The 24,799-nt window shown below is 47.7% G+C and overlaps 1 protein-coding gene across 3 annotated transcripts in view; it reads left to right on the top strand.

Annotated features, from left to right (window-relative positions):
* DIAPH1 (diaphanous related formin 1) overlaps positions 1-24,799 on the top strand; it is a 163,968-nt gene that overhangs the window by 87,298 nt on the left and 51,871 nt on the right. For all 3 annotated transcript variants that reach the window (XM_073356163.2, XM_073356162.2, XM_073356164.2), the window contains 2 exons: positions 4,543-5,196; positions 7,616-7,730. In XM_073356163.2, coding sequence (XP_073212264.1) covers positions 4,543-5,196; positions 7,616-7,730 — 769 coding nt within the window. The remainder of the gene's footprint in view (positions 1-4,542; positions 5,197-7,615; positions 7,731-24,799) is intronic.

Below are 24,799 nucleotides of genomic sequence, written 5' to 3'. Positions count from 1 at the left end.
TCTCTGCCTAGCACTCCTCCTTCTTAGAACACCATCCCATGGTCAAAGAATCCAAAGCCTTCTCTCCGACACCACCTGCGTTAAAGACAAATAAAAGTGAAAACATGCATCTAAAAGTCTAAAACTTAATCTAGCAAGATACAGGCTTGGTTCAAGGTGGTTTCTCACCAGTCATTCTTCTTCCCAGCCAAGGCTGATTTTTCTTCAGTCAGGACTTTTTACAAAAGTACAAAGTGCTGGCTTCCCCTGTCTTAGGTGAAAGATCTTTACCTAAGCATGTTTATCACCTATATTCAGTTCCAGAGACTTGACTTAACCCCCCACCCCTCCACGCTTTAGTTGAAGGACCCATCTTTATCAGCTTGCAAGAGCTCTGGCCTCTTGTGTATGTCTAGTGGTGAATGCCAAAGATGGCTTCTGTCCTTGCTTAAAGTCCAGTTAACTTGTTTCAAGAGGCAGTGTGGCCCAGAGGGTGCCTGAGGCAGGCCTCACTGAAAATGCCAAGGTCAGCGCAGGCTGCAAAAGGGAGAACAGATCCTCCCCAAACTGATGTTTACCACTGAAGTTAAATTCACCAACCAGTCACAAACCGTGCTTCTGATTTCCCCCCCACCGGTTATCAAGAAACTAAAAAAGAAATCACGTAGCCCCATTTATTGCATTCCAGTTCTCTGGCTCCCAATCAGCACCTAGGTCCAGTATAGTGAGAAGTTATTTAAAAAACTCTGCTCACATATACAAAATGTTCTTCTGACCCCAAAGGGGCAGTCACGTTACCAGGTCAATATTAGTTTGGATCTTACCCAAAATACCACACTGCCAGCAATCCTTTAGTGTCTACAACTAAAGGTTTATTATAAGGAAAAAAGGACAAGAAGAGAGTTGTTAAATGATAAAGCACTCACATACATATAGAGACTTCAAAGTCCGTATATCAGGTTCTTAGAAGTATGTAGGGTTGCCAGTTGTGGATGGACATATTCCTGGGGGTTTATCACATGACATAATCTTTAAATTTCTGTAGCCTCCAGGACAATCCTCGAGGATTGGCAACCCTAGGAGTATTAGTGAGTTTGCGGGCTTGAAAGTCCCTCGGGAACACATTCACAGCTTGGATAGATCATTCAGTCCTTTGTTCAGAGCTTTGTTTGTAGAAAAGTTACTCCAGAGGTACGAAGCAGGAATTAAGACAAAATGGAGATGATGCAACTGCCTTTTATTTTCCTTTTCCACATGGCTGGTACTTTCTTTGTCCCAAATACAAGCTTCACAGCACATGGGCATGGAAAAGCCTTAGAGTTTTGTCCATAGGTATGCCCCTACCTGCCTTGCGGAATCATAAGGTATAGTCCCTGGCTTTTCAATAGGTTCATTATACAGTTGATGACCCTTGTTGGGCCATCAAACACGCTAGGCAGTGCTGATGCTAGTACGTCTGGGGGTGTTACCCAGACACACAGCACAAGTTTTGAAATATAGCTATACCCTACATATCTATAACTCACAATACAAAAGTGACACAAACATATAAACAAGATTATCATACTTGGCAAATCTTAACATTCTCACAAAGGCCTTACATGGCCTATCTGGTCAGATTCCTTGCAATTTTGTAATATTGGTATCAACAATATCATAAAGTGTTCCACATATTCCATACAGCATCACAGGCAGGATGACCTCATGCTGTTCTTCCCTTCCTGTGCGCTTCCCATCTCACTGCATGATTGCTATGTAAATGGAAAATGACTGCCTAGGAAGGAGTACTGAGGAAAGGGATCTGGTATCATAGTGGACCACAAACTAAATATAAGTCAACAGTGTAACACTGTTGCAAAAAAAGCGAACATTATTCTGGGATGCATTAGTAGGAGTGTTGTAAGCAAGACACGAGAAGTAATTCTTCCGCTCTACTCCGTGCTGATTAGGCCTCAACTGGAGTATTGTGTCCAGTTCTGGGCACCACATTTCAGGAAGGATGTGGACAAATTGGAGAAAATCCAGAGAACAACAACAAAAATGATTAAAGATCTAGAAAGCATGACTTATAAGGGAAGATTGAAAAAATTGGGTTTGTTTAGTCTGGAAAAGAGAAGACTGAGAGGGGACATGGTCACAATTTTCAAATACATAAAAGGTGGTTACAAGGAGGAGGGGAAAAATTATTGTTCTTAACTGCTGAAGATAGGACAAGAAGCAATGGGCTTAAATTGCAGAAAGGGAGGTTTAGTTTGGACATTAGGAAAAACTTCTTAACTGTCAGGTGGTTCAGCACCCCTGGAATAAATTGTTTAGGGAGGTTGTGGAATCTCCATCATTGGAGATTTTTAAGAGGAGGTTAAACAAACACTTGTCAGAGATGGTCTAGATAGTACTTTAGTCCTGCCATGAGTGCAGGGGACTGGGATAGGTGGCCTCTTAAAGTCCTTTCCAGTCCTATGATTCTGTGAAGTGCGGCTTTCATTGTTTCTGATTCCACTATGCTGAATTTACATAGGAGAGAGAGAGATAGCTGTGACATTCCCTCGTGTCTGGGCAGACTGTACCGCCTAATATTAAGGAGTATCCATAATTCTTTATATGGTGTTAATACATACATTTCACAATATTAATCAGTGTGTCATTAGCTTTGAGAAAAAAACCTCACTCTATACAATTTTATAATACAGTAATATTGTGTACAATTAGTTGATTCAGTTGCTTATCACTTGTTGTTCAGCCCCCCATCTTTATATACAAGTAAACCTTTGAAATGAATCCTTCTGAAAAGTAAAACGTAAACCAAGTTGCTTCTCTCCTGTGGATGTAGACTCCATGCTATCTTCTTGTTAGTGTGAGGTTTGCCTCCATCCCCTGTTAGCTTGCTGGGTCTGTTTATTGCTTATATGTAAATTGAGGTAAACACACATTTCTTCATTTAGAATAGAACTGATTAACAACTCCCCAAATACACCTGATTTACACACACATTATTGAAAATTCCAGCACATATTCAGAACTCTTAATGCCCATTGCATACATACATCACGCAAGAATATTAATGATAAATGAGCTATTAGTTTTCAGAGGATATCTTCCAAGACCTATTTTGTACAAAGATTATTACAATATTGTGTAGGGTGTGAATATAGGGATTCTTAGTATCATACTATTAAATTGCCCATTTTTGGTGACAGAATTTAGGCTAGAGCATTCATTTCCTGAGTTCCAATCCAGTGTCCTAATCCTGAGACCCCAGAGCATTCTTGTCTTCCCCTCTGGCCTGACACACTTGAGCATTAGCAAAGGTTATTTTTATGTGTTAATTAGTTTTCTTCAGATCCCTCTCTGCCATGCTAGATCTCCTTCCACTAACCTGGAGCTCATGCCCTCCTTCCCCTTGGGTTGGAAATTAACTGCTGTGTTAATTTCGATGGAATAAGGAGGCCCAAAGAGTCAAAGGTTTTAACAGAACTCTGTCACTGTAAAATACTGAACAGTTATACATGGTTTGGTTTGGGGTTTTGAGTGCAGAGACCTCAGCTTGCCTAGTCCCATCACAAACATGTTCGAAACTTCATGCCAAGGTTTGGAATATTTTTTGATTGGGATACACAAGGGAAAAAGAATCAGAAACAAAACATAAAGCATTTAAACTTAACTAGAGTAGTTCTACAACCCAAACTTAATCCAAACTTAGCAAAAGTCCCTTTTTCAGAGAGAGGCTAATAATCCTCCTTAGTGGAGAAGAAGGGGTTAGTTCTGTCACTGAATTTTGAGTTCGTTGTTGTCGTCAACAGTGTTTCTCAGCAGACAGACATAAAAAGGAGAGAGGAGGTTAGAAAAGATTGGGAAAATATGGCTTTTTTTATTGAGGTTCTCAGGACTCTTCAGCACCAGTTAGACTTAATTTCCAACACACCGATTTTGGTCTGTTAATTTAGGATTCATTTTTGTTTATAATTCATGACATCAACACAGTCCTTGCATCCTATCACTATGTTAAAAACTAATCCAGACTTTGTCTCCTTTTTGTACGTTGCTCTACCAACGTTAATTGTTACAGGTTATTGTGATGTTTTATGAACTTTCACCTACTTTCCAGCAATTGAGCTCACAACTGGAGTAGGCCTGCTCCACCCCGATTATTATAACAGCACTCAGTACTGTGTCTCTGAGGCTTGTTTCTACTATTAGTTTTTATTTGTTATTTACTGTAACTTGCACTGTTAGGTGACCCGATTCTGCTCGCTACTACAGTGCAACCTGCTTAGAGGACAGTAGTATCACATCAGATTTACATTTTCCTGCATCCATCTGGTTGTAGGAGGACTTACATCCACTCTCTCAAAGGTCCAGTATATGGAGAAAACACATAGGTAACAGCATTCAGCAAGGTACCAATAATTCTCAAGCTAATGACCTGTGATGAAGTGAGTAGTACCTTAAAAAATTACTAGTCTACAGGTATGATATTGTTTTAGATATGGTCTCCTGTCTGCCCTACAGGGCTAGGAATTGGATACTCTGCTAATTTTGCTTGTTTTGCTCTTCTTTCTTTAGATCACTAAGTTGTTGAAGGAGCTTGAAGATACTAAGAGGGAAATGGCTGCTATCTCTTCTAAAGCTGCATCTGCCTCGCCCCTTCCACTGCTCCCTGGGGCGGCTGCGATTCCGCCCCCTCCCCCGCCGCTCCCTGGGGCGGCTGCGATTCCGCCCCCTCCCCCGCCGCTCCCTGGGGCGGCTGCGATTCCGCCCCCTCCCCCGCCGCTCCCTGGGGCGGCTGCGATTCCGCCCCCTCCCCCGCCGCTCCCTGGGGCGGCTGCGATCCCGCCCCCTCCCCCGCCGCTCCCTGGGGCGGCTGCGATCCCGCCCCCTCCCCCGCCGCTCCCTGGGGCGGCTGCGATCCCGCCCCCTCCCCCGCCGCTCCCTGGGGCGGCTGCGATCCCGCCCCCTCCCCCGCCGCTCCCTGGGGCGGCTGCGATCCCGCCCCCTCCCCCGCCGCTCCCTGGAGGTCCTGGGATCCCGCCCCCTCCCCCGCCGCTCCCTGGAGGTCCTGGGATCCCACCTCCTCCTCCAGGAATGGGTGCCCCTCCTCCTCCACCCCCTGGGTTTGGGGGCTGGGGAGCCACTGCAGCTCCAGCTCTCCCCTTTGGATTGGCTCCAAAGAAACCGTATAAGCCAGAAGTGCAACTGCGGAGACCTAACTGGTCTAAGGTAAGACCTGCTAACTGTCTTCCAGCGCCTTCCTATGTCAGGTGCTGTTGCCCACTCCATATTCTCTCCATCCTTTAGAAATGTGTGACTTTATCAGGGGTCCTCTGTGGTGCATGTGGGGAGGGGAGAGGAAACCACCTGAGGAACAGTGGTGCCTGGTGGCTAACGGAGGGCAAGAGCGTCTTTGTGGGTCAGGCCTCCCCTGCAATGTAGCAGTGTCATCACAGGAGTTGTGATGCCAAGGAACACACTGTTCCCTCTTTAGCCTGCAGCTGCTGATGAATGGACTCTGTGGTGTTTAATTTCATTTAATTTCACTTGTATTATTTATTGAATGTTTTCTGCCCTCTGCCTTGGAGGAAGTGTTTTGAAGGCAGCACCATAGTAACAGCCAATTTAATAATCACAACCTTTGTAAAATATGCAAGCAGTAGATAATTACCCTGCTCTAGAAAGCACTAGGCTGCTTTGTCATTTTAAATTAATTTTTTTCTCCTAGCTGTTTGGAGTTATTTTTTTTAACCGGGACAAAGACAATGAATGTGTATGTGAGCAGAATTGTTGCCCTGCAGACGTCTACCACAAGCAGGCAGCAAGTGTGCACAGCCCGGTCAAGCTGGCACCAGAGAGCCTGTGGGCATAGCAAGGAGGCTGACCTCCTCTTTCCTGCTGCATGGTTATTTCTTTTATTAGCACAGAGACGTTGCATGTAATAGCTCAGTGGGTTAATATACTAGCCTTCCACTTTGGAGGATCTGCATTCAAATCCTTTTCAGCCAGAACTGTAGCCAAGTTTGGTGGTTTCAGTGGTCATGTGTATGTATCACAAAATTGATGTGCAATTGAGCCCAATTGGCCTTATCTGCTCAGGAGAGGCCCAAAATTGGAATTGGCAAAGCAGTATGAGGATCCAGGACTGGAGTAGAAACAAGTCTGCTGCAGATCAGGATATAGGTGAATTGGCAGAGCTGTGTGCAATCCAAGGTCTGGGATATCCTGGTGTGCTACAGGCCAGGATTGGTGGAGCATTAGCAGAGCTGTGTGTAGGTAAAACAGTAAAAAATGTTGAACCTGTTTGCTCCTCGTCCACAATGTGGAAGTGTTGCTGGGGTTGTCCTTTTTCAGCTTTATGGCTTAATGTGCTGGTGCTGATAAAACAGGCAGAATTACTAGTAGAAACAGGTTTTCCGGTGATGATGGTGGTGTAGTAGTAATTGTATCAACTGCTTGTATTTTGATAGTGCCCTTACAGTTTCAGATGCTGTCTCACTTCCATAAGGACACAGTCTCTGACCTTAAGAGCTTACAATATAAGAAGTCAAGCAGCTTAAGATGAGTGGTGGAGAGGGATAAAACATACAGTCCAAATATGTGCTTTAAACTATCCCCATGGGCCTCTCAGTGTAATGTTAGTTATTTAACTTCTTGTAGAGAGGACACGGTAGAAGTAGCTCTTGAGAAGTGATTTGAATGAGAATGTAGAGGCTCTGAGGGGTCAGTTCAGGAGAAGAGTGACATGGAAGGTGGTGCTGTTGTAAAAGGGGTCACAAGGCTGGCATTGTTGTGGGAAGCAGTGTAATAAAGAGAAAAGAGACCTCCAGCAAGAGGGACGGGGAGGTCTTTGAGGTTGAGATTAAGAAGACTGAATTTTGTTTGGTGGAAAAGAGAGGGCTAGTAGAAGGATTCAGTATGTGTAGGGGAGAGACATGGGAAGAATGACTGGCAAGGAAGATGATCTCAGCAGCTACATTTGGTGTGGGCTGGAGAGGTGAAATGTGGGTTTCAGAGGGACCGGAGAGAAGGAGATTGCAATCGCCAGGGCAGAAGATGGTGGTGACCAGGATGAGCATTTTAGCTGTGTGGCTAGAAAGGAAAGGTTATGGGGGTTATGGAGAAAGACCTGGCAAGATCTGGACATAACCTGGATGTGTGAGTTAAGGCAGGGGAGCTGTCAAAGATGACCCGCAGAATATGGGCCTCAGTAACAGGATGACTGTACTGTCAACAGTAAGACTAGAAAGCCTAGTGAGGGTTTTGGAGGAAAACTGAGGGGTTCATATTTAGCCATGTTTCATTTAAGTTTGATGGTAAGACATCCGGGGAGAGATGGACACAGACTGAGTTAAGGGGCTGGATGGAGGGAAGCAGGTAGGGTGGACAAGTTGATTTGTGAGTCATTTGTTCCAAGATGGTAGTTGAAACTGAGCAGAAAGATCACCCTGAGAGAATGTGTAAAGGGAGAAGAGGAGGGAGCCAAGGACAGAGGCCTGTGGGTCACCTGCAAAGAGTAAGAGGGGAGGATCTGGACCAACTGAAAGATGTTAAAGGAACAAACAGAGAGGTGGGATGAGATCTCCTGTAAGCTGTGTATGTGTACACACAAATTTTGACTGTGCATCATGCTTTGCCTCCCCTACAGATTGTGGCTGAGGAGCTCTCCCAGAACTGTTTCTGGACCAAGGTGAAAGAAGATCGATTTGAGAATGATGAGCTCTTTGCCAAGCTAACACTCACCTTCTCTGCCCAGACTAAGTGTAAGTGCTGAGCGCGGTGTCACTCCAGCTTCTTCAATCAGCACTGAAGAGTGAGAGGGATCTGGGAATGCATAAGGGGAACACTGAACTGCCTTCAGAAGGAGTACACTGGAGCTAGCTGCCAAGAGGCCATCTGCCGTGTAGTGGGAGGGAAGTTAGGCAAGGAGGACTTCTCAGTTGACATTTGAATGCCTTCATAGGCCAGTCTTTTCGTGGTGATTTTGTGATCTTTTTCTTTGGCATCTGAGTACTGTGCTGGAATGGGAACATGTGAGGTCGGAGAAGTCCATTCTAGTATGTGGTATTGTCCACTTGGTCTAACTTTCTTTTCCCCTCTCCTCTCCCCGCCCTGCTTCCTGTTCTGTGGATTCATCGGGCCGTTACCTGCAGCCTCCAAGGGTGAGTAGCATCAACCTGAGACTGCTTTGGGAGACTTTACCATCTGAAAAGCAATTTTGCTGAGGGGAGGAAGTGATTACTGCTTAATGAAAAAAGAAAAGGAGTACTTGTGGCACCCTAGAGGCTAACCAATTTATTTGAGCATAAGCTTTCGTGAGCTACAGCTCACTTTAGCTCACGAAAGCTTATGCTCAAATAAATTGGTTAGTCTCTAAGGTGCCACAAGTACTCCTTTTCTTTTTGCGAATACAGACTAACACGGCTGTTACTCTGAAACCTGCTCAATGAAAAGGATCCTTAGGATGGGGTGACTAGCCTGGAGGAGGGAACCTCAAAAAGAGGATGCTGGAAGTGGTTTCCTCCCACTAGCAGGCCTTTCCCCTCTTACTGCAATAGTATTAGTGATGGTTCCTGAGCATTTGATTTACTCATTGAATACAGCTGAAATTCTCATACTCTCCCCCAAGTATGTGTCGGGGTCCTCCATGAGCCCCAGGCTCCCTTTCCCTCCGCTCTCATCCTTTTAAAGGAGTTGAGAACAGGATGCATAAATTTTGCCCCCACCTCCATTTTCTGTCTAGTACAACAGTGATGGTACTGTTTTATGTAGTTAGAGGGTTCCCCCACCATGAGTTCCTTGTCTAACTGATGCAGCACTCACCTAACTCCAGGTGTTTTCCAACTATGTCCTCTCTGAAGCTTTACCCTGAACTTAGTCTCCTTGTTTGTTCTGGGCCTTTGCTCTCCCCTCCCTGCAACACCTTCTCTGTATTGAGGGGTGAAGCCACACCCACCCACACCCCTACCAGTGACATGGGTTCCTTGTTTGTAAGGGTGAAATTTTGCTCTTCTTCCTCCTCCTCTTTGGGCTTCTTGTCTGTAGTTGGAGTGCCAGATCCCCTTCTGAAGTGTGGGATGAAGCTTTTCACCTACCTTTGTCTGTAGTGCAGGGTCCCTGCCTGGATGGGGTGCAGTGTGTGAAAGGGTTTGTCATGTTGCGGATCGAGATTGCAGCTTGGCTGATAAATTCGCTGCCTCATCTCCTCTCTGCTTTTTTGTTTTATTTAGATGTTCATCTCGACCCCTGATGAGTGAAGCTAATAAGCACAGCTTAAAACCCTCTGTCCCTCTCCCCTTCCCCAGCAGAATTAGCATATTTATAGACAGTATAATTTTTCCTCTTTAGCTGATCTGATGATGCCAGGCTGCACTTTTAATTTGTTTCAATATGAAGCTTGACAAGCTGCTAGGCGCCTCTGGCAGCTTTCAGGAAGTGACTCACACATTTGCATAACAGAAAAGTTCCCGCAGTGCTGCAATCAGACCCTATCCAACCTCGTTGGCTGCTCACAAGAGACTTGGGCAGACTCAGGATGCTGCCTACTGCTGGCATGCCACTCTCAAATGTTCTCCCTTCGTTCCCCCCTAAGCAGCTGCCTGAGCTGAGCACAACTTTCACAGCTACTCTTGCGAAAGCATCTGGGCAGTCATGGTCCCAAATGGGTGAAAACCTTGCACAGGTTTGGAGTAACTGCCTTGAAGGAGGCGATGAGGAAGCTCCCCTCCCTTCCCTAAGAGGTACCCTCACCAGTTGATAGGGTAGAGAAAGGGCCACTCTTTCCTGTCATTGATGCTCTTCTAATGCCACATGGCCAGGATTATGTCCCACCTAGGGAAAGGGCAGATAATCCTCCCAGGATTGCTTATTGTTTCTGTCAGAGGAAGGAACAGCAACACTTGGTGGGGGAGGGTGGCAGTGGACTGCTGGAGTCCATCGGTGTTGTGTCATGCTTTCCTTGATCTTCTCTCTCCCCCAGATGATTGTCTCTCAAAGCCTTGCGTTGCCGTGGGTGATACTGGCTCTTTATGCTTTCTCTGCAGTTGAATGGATTAGTGTTAGCCTTGTGCTGGCCGACAGGCTGCTCTCTCATCGTTATGATTACCACGGAGTGCATTCTGGGCAGAGGGAGGAGGGTTTGGTTGTTGTATGAATCTTCCCCAGTTGTGCTTGTGGATCTCTATTAGCCCATTTTCCCAAACTCTCACTGCCACCCCTGTGGGTTCCAGCCTCATTTTCACATGGGTTTTGTCTGGTAACTGCAGGCATTTAGGTGGCAGGCTCGCAGATTCTGTACTCCTAGTGGCAATCACTCCTTCCCTTTCTATCTCCTAAGCACTCTTTCCCTGACTGAGCCGTTCTCTTGTACAGAAACCCCCCTGCCTTTTAGGAAGGATTCCTAGACTCTTCTGTTGAAAGGGTCTGACCCTCTTTCACCAGTGGCCTCAGAGCTCTTTTAGAAATGATCTGAAATCAGCAGGGACACTCCCTCCCCTCCTTAAATAGTTGTAATGAGACTTCTCAGTTCCTCTGTTTCTAGCATTCAGGGCTTGTCATGTCAGGAAACAATTGTATCTCTAGTCTTTTAAGTCAGAGTCTGACGTTTAGGGAAGGTTGGGAGCCCACTGCCTCAAAAGCAGTGCGTAGGTCAGTCTTGACAAGCAAATACCTATGACCTGTGCTGAGGTCATAACCTAGGCTCTGCTATGCAATCAGATGGTCCAGCATGCAGGGAAACCCAAGTGCAGGGCTAAAGTGCAGCCCGTGGAGCTCTTTGCTGTACCCAGCTCCTGCCACCATACAGAGCCACAGTCTGCTCAGATCACAATTCCACCATACTCTCTTGATTCAGCGGTGTGGCCATTGGTGCCTGACTCTCCTTCTCTATGAAAGATGAGGCCATGTGCAGTATGCTTTCTAGTGACAATTCAGTGCAGCTCTCTAGCTTCTATTCAGTTTTCCCATGTTTGGGCAAATTTGGTGACTCTGTGCACAAGGGACCCACTGTAAATCAGAGGTTTGAAGTGCTGTTTTTAAGTACCAGTGGATGGTGCCCATGAGAGCCTCATGCTGAACAGCTAGAATCAGGCCAACCCCAGGTATCTGTGATTTCGGGAAGAGTGAAGCGTGATCAACTGTTGAATCTGGGCAGTGTTAGCACAGCTGGTGCTGTATCGTGCAGTGGTAACAGTAAAAGGCAGGTTGTACAGTGCTGATGGAAAGCCTGAATGAGGCCTCAGGGTAGTGACTGGGGAAGGGTAGCTGCCTTTCTCACTAGGGTGGGCACTGTCTGAAGATAGTTCAAGCTGAAACATTGGGTTACTTAGCAGGGGACTGTAGTGATGAAAAGGGGTTTGGTGGTCTAGTGTCCCTGTCTCAAGGACTTCTGCTGTCTTGTGGAAATGCTCACTCTGAGTGACAGCCTGTACTCTGCATCTTCCAGTTCCTACTTGCGAAGTTGGGGATTTGTCCTCTGGGGAGCGGAAACTAAATGGCTGAGGTGGGTAGCTTGAGTAAACTATGCGTGAAAGAGTTACTACTCCCCACTTTTCTAACTGTGCTGAATGAATGCTGTGAAGGCTGCAACATCTCTATTAGACATTAAAGCTCCCCAAAGAGGCACCTCACACACTACTCCACAGGTAGACTCCACTTTAATATGAGCAGAGCACTCTTTAATTTTTAACTGGCTTTCAATTAAAACTACACAGCTGCACTTAGTTCTGTTTAATGGGTTTGGCAGTAGGCTGTGCCCTGCCCTCTGAAAGGTACAAACTGCACTTGGCCATCTCCCCCCGCCACCGCACTTGCCTGTGAAATATTTAACTCTGCTCTTCCTTTCAGCGGCCACACTTCTCTTTCAAAGTTTAATCATTTTCACCCAGAGGGTAAAGAAGAATTTCTCCTCTGTATGTGAAAGGAGACTTGGAATGAGATGTCAGCAGAATGGCTTTTCCTTTCCTCTTTCCCCTTTTCTCTCTCCTTTCCATGCTTCAGTGACTCCGGCTTTCCCTGATTTGTATTTCAATTAGTCAGTCAGACAGCTGATGACAGTTCAATTATTTAAATACTGGGGGTCTTGTTTTTAATATCTCTCTCAGGGAGGTGAGTGGTTTGGCAGGAAGAGTGATGGCTGAGCTGGCCCACCAGCATGCTTGTACCCACTGACACTTGCCATCCATTCCTGGTGTGCCTGTCACTGTTAATCAGAGAGGTGACAGTGTGCTGAACATGCATAGGCTACCTTATCAGAGCTTGGGATCTGGGCCCCAGTGGACCTTCTATCAACTTTTCTAATCCCATGCTTCATTTTTGCAACTTCCCCACTCTGGTTGGCAGCCCATACTAATTGAAATATGGTGCACGCAGAATAGGGTGAATGGAAGGGGCTCCCCCTCAGAAAGTTTGCAGAGGTTTGTACAGTGTTTAGTGTGCATTAACTGGCACTCATCCCAGTGGCTGGCATCTCTCCTTTCCTTTCTCCTGCTCTCACAGGTGGATGCTGAAGCTCTCTTCCCCATCTCACTGAGTGCTCAATGCAGAATATCTTTCTGATAACTGTTTAATATTTATGGAGCTAAAAGCAAATGGAAGGCAAAGCACTCTCCTCTGTCTGTACCAAGGCAGGTTCTTCTCCTCAGAGGCTCCCAGCCTGTGAAAATTTCACAAGCTGTGAGGTTGCTCATGATAAATCAGTTGCTTTCTCAGCTGACTCCAGAATGAACTGAAACACAAATGGAATGCTGAGGGCAGCAGTGTCCTGGGGTCAGCCTCACTCCTCCCTTTGGGCTCTCATAATTTTGTGTTGGGACGTCAGAATTCCTTGGAGCTGCACAGTGTGATAGAAGAGGTGGTGCAGAGCCAGGAAGCCGATGTGTGTGGGAGACAGCTCCTATCTAAGAGTGTTGAGTGATGTTTCCTTGCCCTCCCTCTTCCCGGAGCTCCAATTCCCATCTATTACAGGGAATTTGCCTCTGTTTTGAGTAGAGGGTTTGTAGCTGTGCTCCGTCCTAACAGTTATTGTTGCAACAGCATGTGAACAAAGGCGATATGCAAACAGGAAGCACTTGCTAGATGCCTTGGCAGGACTATTAACGCTGATCCCAGGGTACTCCTTTGCCCCTCTCCCAAAAAAGAGAATGGGTTTTTTCTTTGCAAATAAAACGGATACAAAATTCAGTGAGAGGTTCTGACAGGAGGAGGTTAATGTATCCTGGCTGGGGTGAAATTACTGAAGCTGAGAGGTGTTCAGGAGCTTACATTAGGATTGTGCTTCTCAGTCCTGGGCATACTTCCATGTCAGTAGTTGTAGGAGAGCTCTCTTTACTGCAGGTAACTGCAGAATACAGCCTTCTGAATGTCTGTTCTCCTACAGATCAGGGTCTATGTGCTGTGCAGGTTTCACTGCCACTCTGGAGCTGTTCCTGAAGTCCATTACCAACAATGGTCTGCGCCATACAGGAACCTGGTACCATGGAATCTGCTTCCAGTGTGGCACAGCATTCATAGCTCTAAGCCCCTGTAAACAGAAGCTATTTGGGGTGTTGTTAAATGCAGAAACTGAACTGTTTTTTTTTTTCACCGTAACAGTGACACTTGCAATATCAACCATGCAATCTCCCCCCTTAAATAAAAAAAAATACCTACCCTAAGCAGAGTCTTTCCTTTTACCTGAAAGGTGAGAGAAGCCAGAGACTCCAAGAAGTCCACTAGAGACTTTGCTGTTGCTCATCTCTTCTATATACTACAACTATGGGCAGTGGTTCAAAACGTGAAGAGACACAGTTTCTTAATAAAACCCTTTGGAGGCAGCTGCTGCCCGTGTATCCTGAACCATGCTGCTCACAAATCTCTTCAACTTTGGATTCAAATTTTCCTGGGATGTTTTGTGTTCTAATTAGTCCCTTTTGCTCTCTGTCTGAGCAATGGAATACCGGGGAAGCGGAGAGGGAAGGCCCTTTGGATTGTAGGGTGCTGTGTACTCTCCCCTCCTCAAGGTAAAGTAGGGGTTGTGGATGGGATGCTGATGCCACTTTCCCAAAGTGAGACAAACTCAATCCCTGAGCATTAATATTTCAGGTCACTCCCATCTCATTGGTCACACCGCTGTGGTAAAAGCCGTGCCAGCCCCATCACCAAAGCTGGTAATTGCAAACACATGTAAGCACAATCCACCTTTGTGAAAACCTGCCAAAAAATTAATGTGTTTGGGGAGTGCTGGTGCTTGCTGTTGCTGAACGCAAAAGCTGTGGCTCACGCTTCAGTACCTGCCGTGCAGCTCAGCTCTTCTTGGCAGGTGGGGGAAAGGGAAAGCCCTTGTCCTTGTCCTTCTGTTTGGATCGCATTGTTTACCTTGTCTGATCTGACATACCGTGGCCACCAGCCCAGCAGAGGAAGGCCTTTAATCTCTGTGTGTGCACGTATGTGGGGGGTGAATTAGCTCACCCATTAGCGCAGGTGTCAAGTGGGGTCAGACACCTATGAGCAAACCACTTCTGTTTAAGTGTAGTTTTGAGTAGTGGACCCTTTGTGATCCTCTTCAGGCTGAGTGTGAATGACACTGTACTGCTCCAATTGTAGCTCTGGCATGAGGATTCAATAATAATCCTACTGGTTCTTTTAAAGGAAAACAAAACTGGTCTAGAGAGGCTTGAAGAATGCCCCTTCTCTATCCATAGCCAGGGCATTTTCAGGTCATTTTTTTAAATAGTGAAACCAGCATGCAATCATAAGTAAAGAAAGATTTGTTTGAGGCAGCCCCTGTGAGCCCATCCCTTCCACTCTACTGGCCTTCACTGGCTTCATCAGTGTCCCTTTCCTTCATTTCAGCTTCTCCAGTACTTCATTCTTTGTAAATGTCTCTCTCCAATGCTCTCTTGCTCTTGATTATCATGCACATTGTGTAGAGAGTTGTCACTTTGGATGGGCTATTACCAGCAGGAGAGTGAGTTTGTGTGTGGGGGGGTGGGGGGTGAGAAAACCTGGATTTGTGCTGGAAATGGCCCAACCTGATGATCACTTTAGATAAGCTATTACCAGCAGGACAGTGGGGTGGGAGGAGGTATTGTTTCATATTCTCTGTGTGTATATAAAGTCTGCTGCAGTTTCCACGATATGCATCCGATGAAGTGAGCTGTAGCTCACGAAAGCTCATGCGCAAATAAATTGGTTAGTCTCTAAGGTGCCACAAGTACTCCTTTTCTTTTTGCGAATACAGACTAACACGGCTGTTACTCTGAAACCTCTTGCTCTTTCTTTCTCATGTGGCTTTTCTGCCTGTCTCCTCACCATGATTTCTCCTCCCTGCTCTTCCTTTGCCCTCTTGGGCTGGGAGGCTATCATGCATGCCTTGGTCATTTCCCACATGTGGGTGACAAGTGTTTTAGAGGGAAAATTTGTGGGTGTCACCCTGCAGACGTGGGTTCGTCTGCCAGGAGGAGTGAGACTTGAGTTAAAGGAGTTTATTTCCAACTGTTTAACAGACCCCAAACACTGGAGACATGTGGTCTGGATTCCATTTCCAGGGCCATCTCCATGCCGTAAGGATGGGGGCTTGAGAAGACAAGCTCTGTATCTGTCTGCCCTTCATTCAAGCACTTCTGTCTCTGAAGCAGTCATTGAACCCTTGCTCTGCTCTCCCAAATTTTGTGTATAGATGGGCCCTGAAGGTATTGACTGGGAGGGGGTCGGTATTCTGCGGGCCCTGTGGTGGATCCTGTTGGCTCTGCAGGGCTGGAGCAACTGGCTGTGAACAGCTGCTGCAGAGCTCCGTGGGAACTAGGAGCAGCATGCTTGTTTTGCACAGCTTGAATATGCACAGACATTGTCAGTACTGTGGAAGACTGTGTTTCTGTGTGTGGGGAAGTTTTTCGGATCACCAGGGTTTCCTCAGCTTCCATTATTTGCTTCATTGCCTGTCAAACACAACTCCTGCCCCCACGCTAGACAGCACACACACCATTACACTTGCTTGTCTGAACAGCACTACATCATGTTACCTCAGATAATAAAAATCTACCTGAATCTTTGTGCCTGCCCTGCTCTTGTGCGGCCTGTGTATTGCCTGCTGCTTTGTCTGTCTTCGAGCAGACAGTTATGGCCTTGGTCTCCCTAGTTTTTCTACCCTTTTCCTCTTCTTCAAGAGGGTCAAATGCTTGTCTCTGAACAGACATTTACTTCTGGGAGCTTCATTATTCCATCACCAGACTCAGCTTTGATTCAGACAGGTTCATGCTGCTGCAAAGGTCACAGGGGAAGGAGAACTCCCAGCCTTTCTTCCTCTTCTGCCCTAATTACCCTCTGAGGAGCTGCAGCTCTTTAGAGCTCCACAAAAGCCACCTCAACCCAGTGCTCTCACTGGGAACACTTCAACCAGAAAAAAAGTTAGACCATGCTTAGAGTATTGAGATTTACTAATTTTCCTTGTCATCTGTGCTCATTATCAGTGTTACTGCACTGAAAGGGAGACTGCTAAGCTTGACCAAAACCAGGGATAAACCCCCAAGTCACTGCTGAATTTCCCTCTCACCAAGGGCTGTGTGCGCAGGGGAGAGTATGTAGCACCCCATGTTCCTCTCACCCACTACCCAGCCTGGAAGGGAGAAAGACATGCTCCCCCTAAACTCCCCCCATCCCTGCTCCCCATATTAAAATCAGAGCTTGTTGAGACGGGGGGTTTGTCTCTCAGCCCAGACCCCCACTAACCAATTTCTGTATGTGTGGGGGCAGAGGGCCCCAACGCAAAAGGGATGTTTTAGTAGTACTCTGGTTCTCTCTTCACTCCAAATCCCACTTTTCTGTAAGGCTGAAAGTACAAGCTATTCAATGTACCTGATATAGTTTTTCTAACAGAAAGTGGGCACTGAACCATAGCTGTTACCAGAAGAACCTCTGGGTCCCATGGGGGAGATGATGTGGAGATAGGTCCAAATAGTCTAGGAAAACTTCAACTAAAAAATAGAAAAAACTTATTTTCTAGTCAGTCTAGACTGGCTAAAAGGGAAAGAGCTTTGTAACCTGTTATCTACTGTTCTCTTAGCCCAGGAACTCCTTCTCCCAGTGGAAGGAATGTTACATAAAATTGCCCCCACCCCAGAACTGTTTCTAGAAACAAGTCCTTCTGCTAAAAATGAACTGTAAAATGAAGATGCCAAACGACAAGACTGGCAGCTCCTCAGGGTAAGGACCTTGTTCTGTACAGGGTTAGGCATTTCTTCAGCTGCCAAAGAAAATCCACAGAAACTACCTTGAGAAAATGTTCGAGTTGCCCTATTAAGCGTTCAGGTGTAAGGAAATGCCAGTGCCAGAGTCACTCATGCTATCTACCTAGACAAATTGGAGGATTGGGCCAAAAGAAATCTGATGAGGTTCACCAAGGGCAAGTGCAGAGTCCTGCACTTAGGACGGAAGAATCCCATGCCCTGCTACAATCTAGGGACCAAGTGGCTAGGCAGCAGTTCTGCAGAAAAGAACCTAGGGGTTACAGTGAACGAGAAGCTGGATATGAGTCAACAGTGTGCCCTTGTTGCCAAGAAGGCTAACAGCATTTTGGGTGGTATAAATAGGAGCATTGCCTGCAGATTGAGGAACGTGATCATTCCCCTCTATTGAGCATTGATGAGGCCTCATCTGCAGTACTGTGTCCAGTTTTGGGCCCCACACTACAAGAAGGATGTGGAAAGAGTGCGACAGAGGGCAACAAAAATGATTAAGGGGCTGGAGCACATGATTTATGAGAAGAGGCTGAGGGAACTGGGCTTGTTTAGTCTGCAGAGGAGAAGAATGAGGGGGGATTTGATAGCTGCTTTCAACTACCTGAAAGAGGTTTCCAAAGAGGATGGATCTAGACTGTTCGCAGTGGTGGCAGATGACAGAACAAAGAGCAGTGGTCTCAAGTTGCAGTGGGGGAGGTTTAGGTTGGATTTTAGGAAAAACTTTTTCACTAGGAGGGTGGTGAAGCACTGGAATGCGTTACCTAGGGAGGTGGTGGAATCTCCTTCCTTAGAGATTTTTAAGGTCAGGCTTGACAAAGCCCTGGCTGGGATGATTTAGTTGGAGATTGGCCCTGCTTTGAGCAGGGGGTTGGACTAGGTCCCTTCCAACCTTGATATTCTATGATTCTATTAATTCCATACTGATATGACTTCAGTGCACTCTTATTACTGGGGCCCTGATCAGGGCGTGGGAGAGAGACCTATAGCACATAGTTGTATGGCTCAGATCAGCTATCCATCTAATCTAGGGTTTTGCCTTTGGGAGTGGCTGATACCTAATGTTTCAGAGGAAAGTGACACCCCTTCTCCTTGCCCAGAATGCACACTCACGTGCAGAGAAATTGAGCCTGGAACCAGTGCTAACAGTTCATTCCCAGCATGGCTAGTGGAACCTATTTCAGCTCTCCTCACCTTCCTCATTTCAACCAGCAGATGGCGCCCAGAGCATATCATACCTCAGAAATAATCAGGGAACACTAAAGCAGCCCTGTACAGCTTTGATTTGGTTTTAGCTGTTCCTGATGCAAACTGTCCAGATGAGTTGCTTAATTTGGTAAATGCTCAGCAAAATGATGTTCTCTGAAGGGTGACAGAGCTGGACAGGCCCCATTAGGTCACCTACTCAGTCTCATGGGCACTAATGGAGGAACGGGGGCGGGGCAGGGACGGATAGCTCAGTGGTTTGAGCATTGGCCTGCTAAACCCAGGGTTGTGAGTGCAATCCTTGAGGGGGCCATTTAGGGATCTGGGGCAAAAATTGGGGCTTGGTCCTGCTTTGAGCAGGGGGTTGGAATAGATGACCTCCTGAGGTCCCTTCCAACCCTGATATTCTATGAGTGGTTGCTACAGCACATTTTCTGGGGCTTTCTTTGATCTATGCTGAAATGTGTCAAGGGACAAGGTCTCCAGCCTTTCCTTTGGAGATGGTTTCGCAGACCGTTGCAGGAGTGGCTGGCTGATGGCCAGCCTTAATTTCATCCCATCTCTGCTAGTTACACCCTGTATGCCACCCTAAATAATCCCTCCTCCCTCGCTGGGTTAGCCCCCCCGCCACGTTCTGCATATCATCCGAAGCAGTTCCCCTCCCTCTTCAGAGTTAACACCCTTCTGATGTTCCTGGGCCTTTAGTAGCTCTCTAACCAGGTTATGCAGAGTGAACTCATTTAAGCTGCATCTAAGGAGACCCCACGCTTCCCTTGCCATTGGCATGAGGAGTGGGGAGTGTAGCTTGCAATACACTGACAGAGGTAGGAAAGACTGAGCTTGTATTTTAATCACTAGCCCATGTACAACTCCTCAGTCACCTATGCTGGTGCTGTCTCTTTACTTGCAGAATTCAGGTAGAGGGGAGATCTCTGAGATTCTCCATTGTACCCAGCTCCTTTACATTGCTCTTGCAGAATACAGGCGTAGAATTGATTCCTGTGGTATATTTACTTTGTGTGCCCTGCATCGTAGCCCCTGGTATAGGGAGTGTGTTGAAGGCAGGCCAAGGGACAGATGTGCGGCATAGCCAGACTGTTACTGCATTCTCTTTTACTTCGAGTACTGGGCAGGGCTGAGAATATGGAGAGTGAAAAGGTGTCTTAAAGCCATTTTTGCCTCCTCCATTCTTGTGCTGAGTGTATGAACCAAGTAACAGTTAACAAACCCACTGGGTGTAAACCCACTTGCATGAGAGGAAAGTGATCAGGAACAGCCAGCATGGATTCACCAAGGGAAGGTCATGCCTGACTAATCTAATCGCCTTTTATGATGAGATTACTGGTTCTGTGGATGAAGGGAAAGCAGTGGATGTATTGTTTCTTGACTTTAGCAAAGCTTTTGACACGGTCTCCCACACTTTTCTTGTCAGCAAGTTAAGGAAGTATGGGCTGGATGAATGCACTATAAGGTGGGTAGAAAGCTGGCTAGATTGTCGGGCTCAACGGGTAGTGATCAATGGCTCCATGTCTAGTTGGCAGCCGGTATCAAGTGGAGTGCCCCAAGGGTCGGTCCTGGGGCCGGTTTTGTTCAATATCTTCATAAATGATCTGGAGGATGGTGTGGATTGCACTCTCAGCAAATTTGCGGATGATACTAAACTGGGAGGAGTGGTAGATACGCTGGAGGGGAGGGATAGGATACAGAAGGACCTAGACAAATTGGAGGATTGGGCCAAAAGAAATCTGATGAGGTTCAATAAGGATAAGTGCAGGGTCCTGCACTTAGGACGGAAGAACCCAATGCACAGCTACAGACTAGGGACCGAATGGCTAGGCAGCAGTTCTGCGGAAAAGGACCTAGGGGTGACAGTGGACGAGAAGCTGGATATGAGTCAGTAGTGTGCCCTTGTTGCCAAGAAGGCCAATGGCATTTTGGGATGTATAAGTAGGGGCATAGCGAGCAGATCGAGGGACGTGATCGTTCCCCTCTATTCGACATTGGTGAGGCCTCATCTGGAGTACTGTGTCCAGTTTTGGGCCCCACACTTCAAGAAGGATGTGGATAAATTGGAGAGAGTCCAGCGAAGGGCAACAAAAATGATTAGGGGACTGGAACACATGAGTTATGAGGAGAGGCTGAGGGAGCTGGGATTGTTTAGCCTGCAGAAGAGAAGAATGAGGGGGGATCTGATAGCTGCTTTCAACTACCTGAAAGGGGGTTCCAAAGAGGATGAGAACAGTCGTTCTCAATGGTAGCAGATGACAGAACGAGGAGTAATGGTCTCAAGTTGCAGTGGGGGAGGTTTAGATTGGATATTAGGAAAAACTTTTTCACTAAGAGGGTGGTGAAACACTGGAATGCGTTACCTAGGGAGGTGGTAGAATCTCCTTCCTTAGAGGTTTTTAAGGTCAGGCTTGACAAAGCCCTGGCTGGGATGATTTAACTGGGAATTGGTCCTGCTTTGAGCAGGGGGTTGGACTAGATGACCTTCTGGGGTCCCTTCCAACCCTGATATTCTATGATTCTAATCTCACTACCTCTCTCCTCAGTGACCAGCACAGGATCATTCCTTACAGTTCTTTTGCCAGGGCCTGCCATTTTTCCATTGGGATGAGAGTTCTGCTGCTTAACAGTTCTCCCCACTTTGAAAAGATTCTATTATTCAGCCTGTGTTTGCTTTCCTGTTGTCTGCTGTTACTCCTAGTTTACACCCCTATGATCCACCACAATCAGTTCTTCTCCTTCCTTTTAGCTTGCATCTTTCACATATTTGTAGTCAAATCTATGGGACAGATTCTGTCCCTTGCTATGGCCTGGCAGTATAAAAGAGCTGTAAAGCAAAGCAGAATGGAAATTTCCCCACACTGAAGCAGTGAGAGGCCAGTGCAGGCAGTACATCCCCTGGCATGTAGGCATTCTGGGACAGGTTAAGGGCAGAAGGGGCAGTGACCAGAGCAGTTTTCACTCTGGCTATTCTGGGCTGTAGAGTAGCAATGCCAGGCTGCTGTACTTAAAGCAGCCCCTAGAATTGCTTTCTTGTACTGTAGGCAGTGGTGAGCTGGAGCTAGTTCATGCGAACCAGTTGTTAAATTTTGAAGCAGTTTTAGAACCGGTTGTTAACCCGCTTCCCTGCAGGGGGCGCTGAGGCTTTGATGGGCTCCGGCTGGGAAGTGATGTAATTCCTCCTCCGGCCTCCGGGGGCGCTACGCTGCGGGAGCCATGTGGGCTGCTGCCTGGCCCTGGGCACAAGCCCTGTTGCTGCTGCTGCTCCCCTGGCCCTGGGGCTCCCGCTGCTGCCTGGTGGGTCCCCGGGCTGCTCTGCTGGGCTTGGGCTGCGTCCTACTGCTCTCTCCGTGAGTACCAGCCACCCGTGCACCCCCTGCCTGCAGCCAGCCCCTGTCTCCAGCCGCCCCCGCACCCCCTGCCTGCAGCCAGCCCCTGTCTCCAGCCACCCCTGCATTCCCTACCTGCAGCGAGCCCCTGACTCCAGCCACCCCTGCCTGCAGCCAACCCCGCCGCACCCCCTGCCCTGCCCACACCAGCCCGTCTCCAGCCACTCCCACACCCCCTGCCTGCAGCCAGCCCCTGTCTCCAGCTGCCCCCGCACCCCCTGCCCGCAGCCAGCCCCTGTCTCCAGCTGCCCCCGCACCCCCTGCCCGCAGCCAGCCCCTGTCTCCAGCTGCCCCCGCACCCCCTGCCCACAGCCAGCCCGTCTCCAGCCGCCCCCGCACCCCCTGCCCGCAGCCAGCCCCGCCGCACCCCCTGCCCTGCCCGTAGGCAGCCCCACACCTCTCCCTGCCCGCACCAGCTCCCGTCTCCAGCCACCCCTGCCTGCACCAGCCCCTGTCTCCAGCCACCCCTGCACCCCCTGCCCGCACCAGCCCCTGCCGCACCCCCTGCCCTGTCCGCAGCCAGCCCCTGTCTCCAGCCAGCCCTACACCCCCCTGCTCTGCCTGCATCCAGCCCCTACCTCCAGTCAGTTCCTGCCCTGTCTCCAGCCAGCCCCATACCCCCTTCCCTCCAGCCAACCCCGCACCCTCCTGCATCCAGCCAGCTCCGCACCCCCTGCCCTGCCTGCAGCCAGCCCCGCACCCCCTGCTTCCAGCTAGCCCTGCCCCACGCTTCTGTCTGCAGTTGGCCCCATGTCCAATGGTGCCCTGCAGTCCCCAGGGCAGTAACCCTGCACACCTGCTTCAATGAGGGGGGCATGGAGCAGCTGGGACCCACACATGTGCACACCCTAGGGTGACCAGACAGCAAGTGTGAAAAATCAGGACGGGGGTGGGGGGGTAATAGGAGCCTATATAAGAAAAAGACCCCAAAATCGGGACTGTCCCTATAAAATCGGGACATCTGGTCACCCTAGCACACCCCCAGGGAGTGGCGGGGACCCACACATATGAAACGGAGGTCATTTCTAGTTCAGGCCCATCTTTTTAAAAAAGAACTTTAGGCAGGGTTAACATACATCCGTATTTTCCCGGACAGGTCAGGCTTTTGGGTTCTTAAATCGCCGTCCAGGAGGAATTTTTAAATGTTAAAAATTCCTCCCAGGAAAATACGGATGTATGGTAACCCTGTTGGTACAAAAAATACATACTGGGGCACATCCCTTAAATCAGAGCTTTTTATAGGGAACCGGTTGTTAAGTTTTTGGCAGCTCATTACTGACTGTAGGTCATGTCAGCATCCAATGAAGTGAGCTGTAGCTCACGAAAGGTTATGCTCAAATAAATTTGTTAGTCTCTAAGGTGCCACAAGTCCTCCTTTTCTTTTTGCGAATACAGACTAACACGGCTGCTACTCTGAAACTTAGTTGAGTGAGACTTTTTGAATCTTACAATCTCTTTAGAACTTTTCAGGAGCAAAGTGTAGTTCTCCCTTTGAACACCAGGTGGCACATGGATCCGTTTGTTTTTTTGCCTGACTCTGTTTCACTGTTGGAGACTGAGGTTGATGCAACAATTCAGAGCAGTTTCAGAGTAACAGCTGTGCTAGTCTGTATTCGCAGAAAGAAAAGGAGTACTTGTGGCACCTTAGAGACTAACCAATTTATTTGAGCATAAGCTTTCGTGAGCTACAGCTCACTTCATCGGATGCATACTGATGAAGTGAGCTGTTGCTCACGAAAGCTTATGCTCAAATAAATTGGTTAGCCTCTAAGGTGCCACAAGTACTCCTTTTCTTTTTGCAATTCAGAGAAGTGAGCTAATTTTCCCCAGGTTTTGAACTCCTTTCTATGCTCCCCACAACGGAATCCTGGGGAGAGGGAGGAAGATGAGGTGGCAGCACTGTGATGCACCCACTCAGCCTGCCAGGGCAGCCTTTAGAAACACTGTTAACTGAATCCTTATGCCATCACAGTATCTTTGTGTGAGTCTCAACATAGGCACAGCAGTTACACTGTCCCTCAGCTAGCAGCTACTGCCACCCACATTGTGCCAACCACACAATGGATGTTCCCTGCACACCCTTTCTGTGCCCTCCTGGGCTACATCGACTCATAGCTCTGGCAGCATGGGCAGCACTGCTTTATACCCCAAATCATACCTGTCTAGTGGGCAGTGATCCTCACACCTCACTACATCCTCCACTGACACTTGGGAGCTTCAATCACATGGGCATAAGTTACACCCCCCTGCTTGGTTACACTCCCAGAGAATACCTGCCACAGGGACACTGCTAACCCAGCACAAGCTGGATGCTGTGGTCCTAAGCACATTGACCCAGATCATACTAATCACACCAACATCCTTATGCTGCCCTGCTGGGCTAAGATAATATCTGCCATGTGGGCAGCAATCCATGCATAGCCTTACACTGCCATTCCCAGGCAGATGTAACCTTGCAACAGAGAAGGGAAAATATCCAAAGGAGCCAAGGTCTCACTGAAACTCAGTGGTGCCTAAGTCACTTTTGAAAATGGATTTTAGGCTTCTAAGTCACTTATCTGCTTCTGAAAATTTTGCCCAATATCTGGATCCAGATGGCAGCACTGCTTTTACTATTCAGCTGGTCGCTCTTGGTCCTCTGGGTACAGGGATCGTGAACATGTTAAACCTAGAGCGCAGCACATGCTCCCACATGCCGGAACAGTGCCATCCTCAGATACACAGTGCATAGGTGGCATTAGTTCCAGTCCCTTCTGCTCACAAGTCTTTTCATTTGGGCAACTCTGGCTCAGAAAATGTTAGAAGATAGTACTGGCCCAGTGAACCCAGTGGATAGAAGTCCTTGTTAGCAACTGAACTTGTCCTGGACACCTGCTAACTAACCGGAGACTGATACAAAAATTTGGGCAGAGACCTCCACTGAGGTTCAGAGAATAACTCAGTGAGAAGCCTATCTCTGCTGTGCAGAGATGAATGTTTGTATCCTTACTAGGATGGGAACTGCCTTTTATATCTGCTTCT

This window comes from Lepidochelys kempii, chromosome 8 (assembly GCF_965140285.1).
Source record: "Lepidochelys kempii isolate rLepKem1 chromosome 8, rLepKem1.hap1, whole genome shotgun sequence".
NCBI lineage: Eukaryota > Metazoa > Chordata > Testudines > Cheloniidae > Lepidochelys > Lepidochelys kempii.
This window is presented reverse-complemented; position numbering and strand designations above follow the sequence as displayed.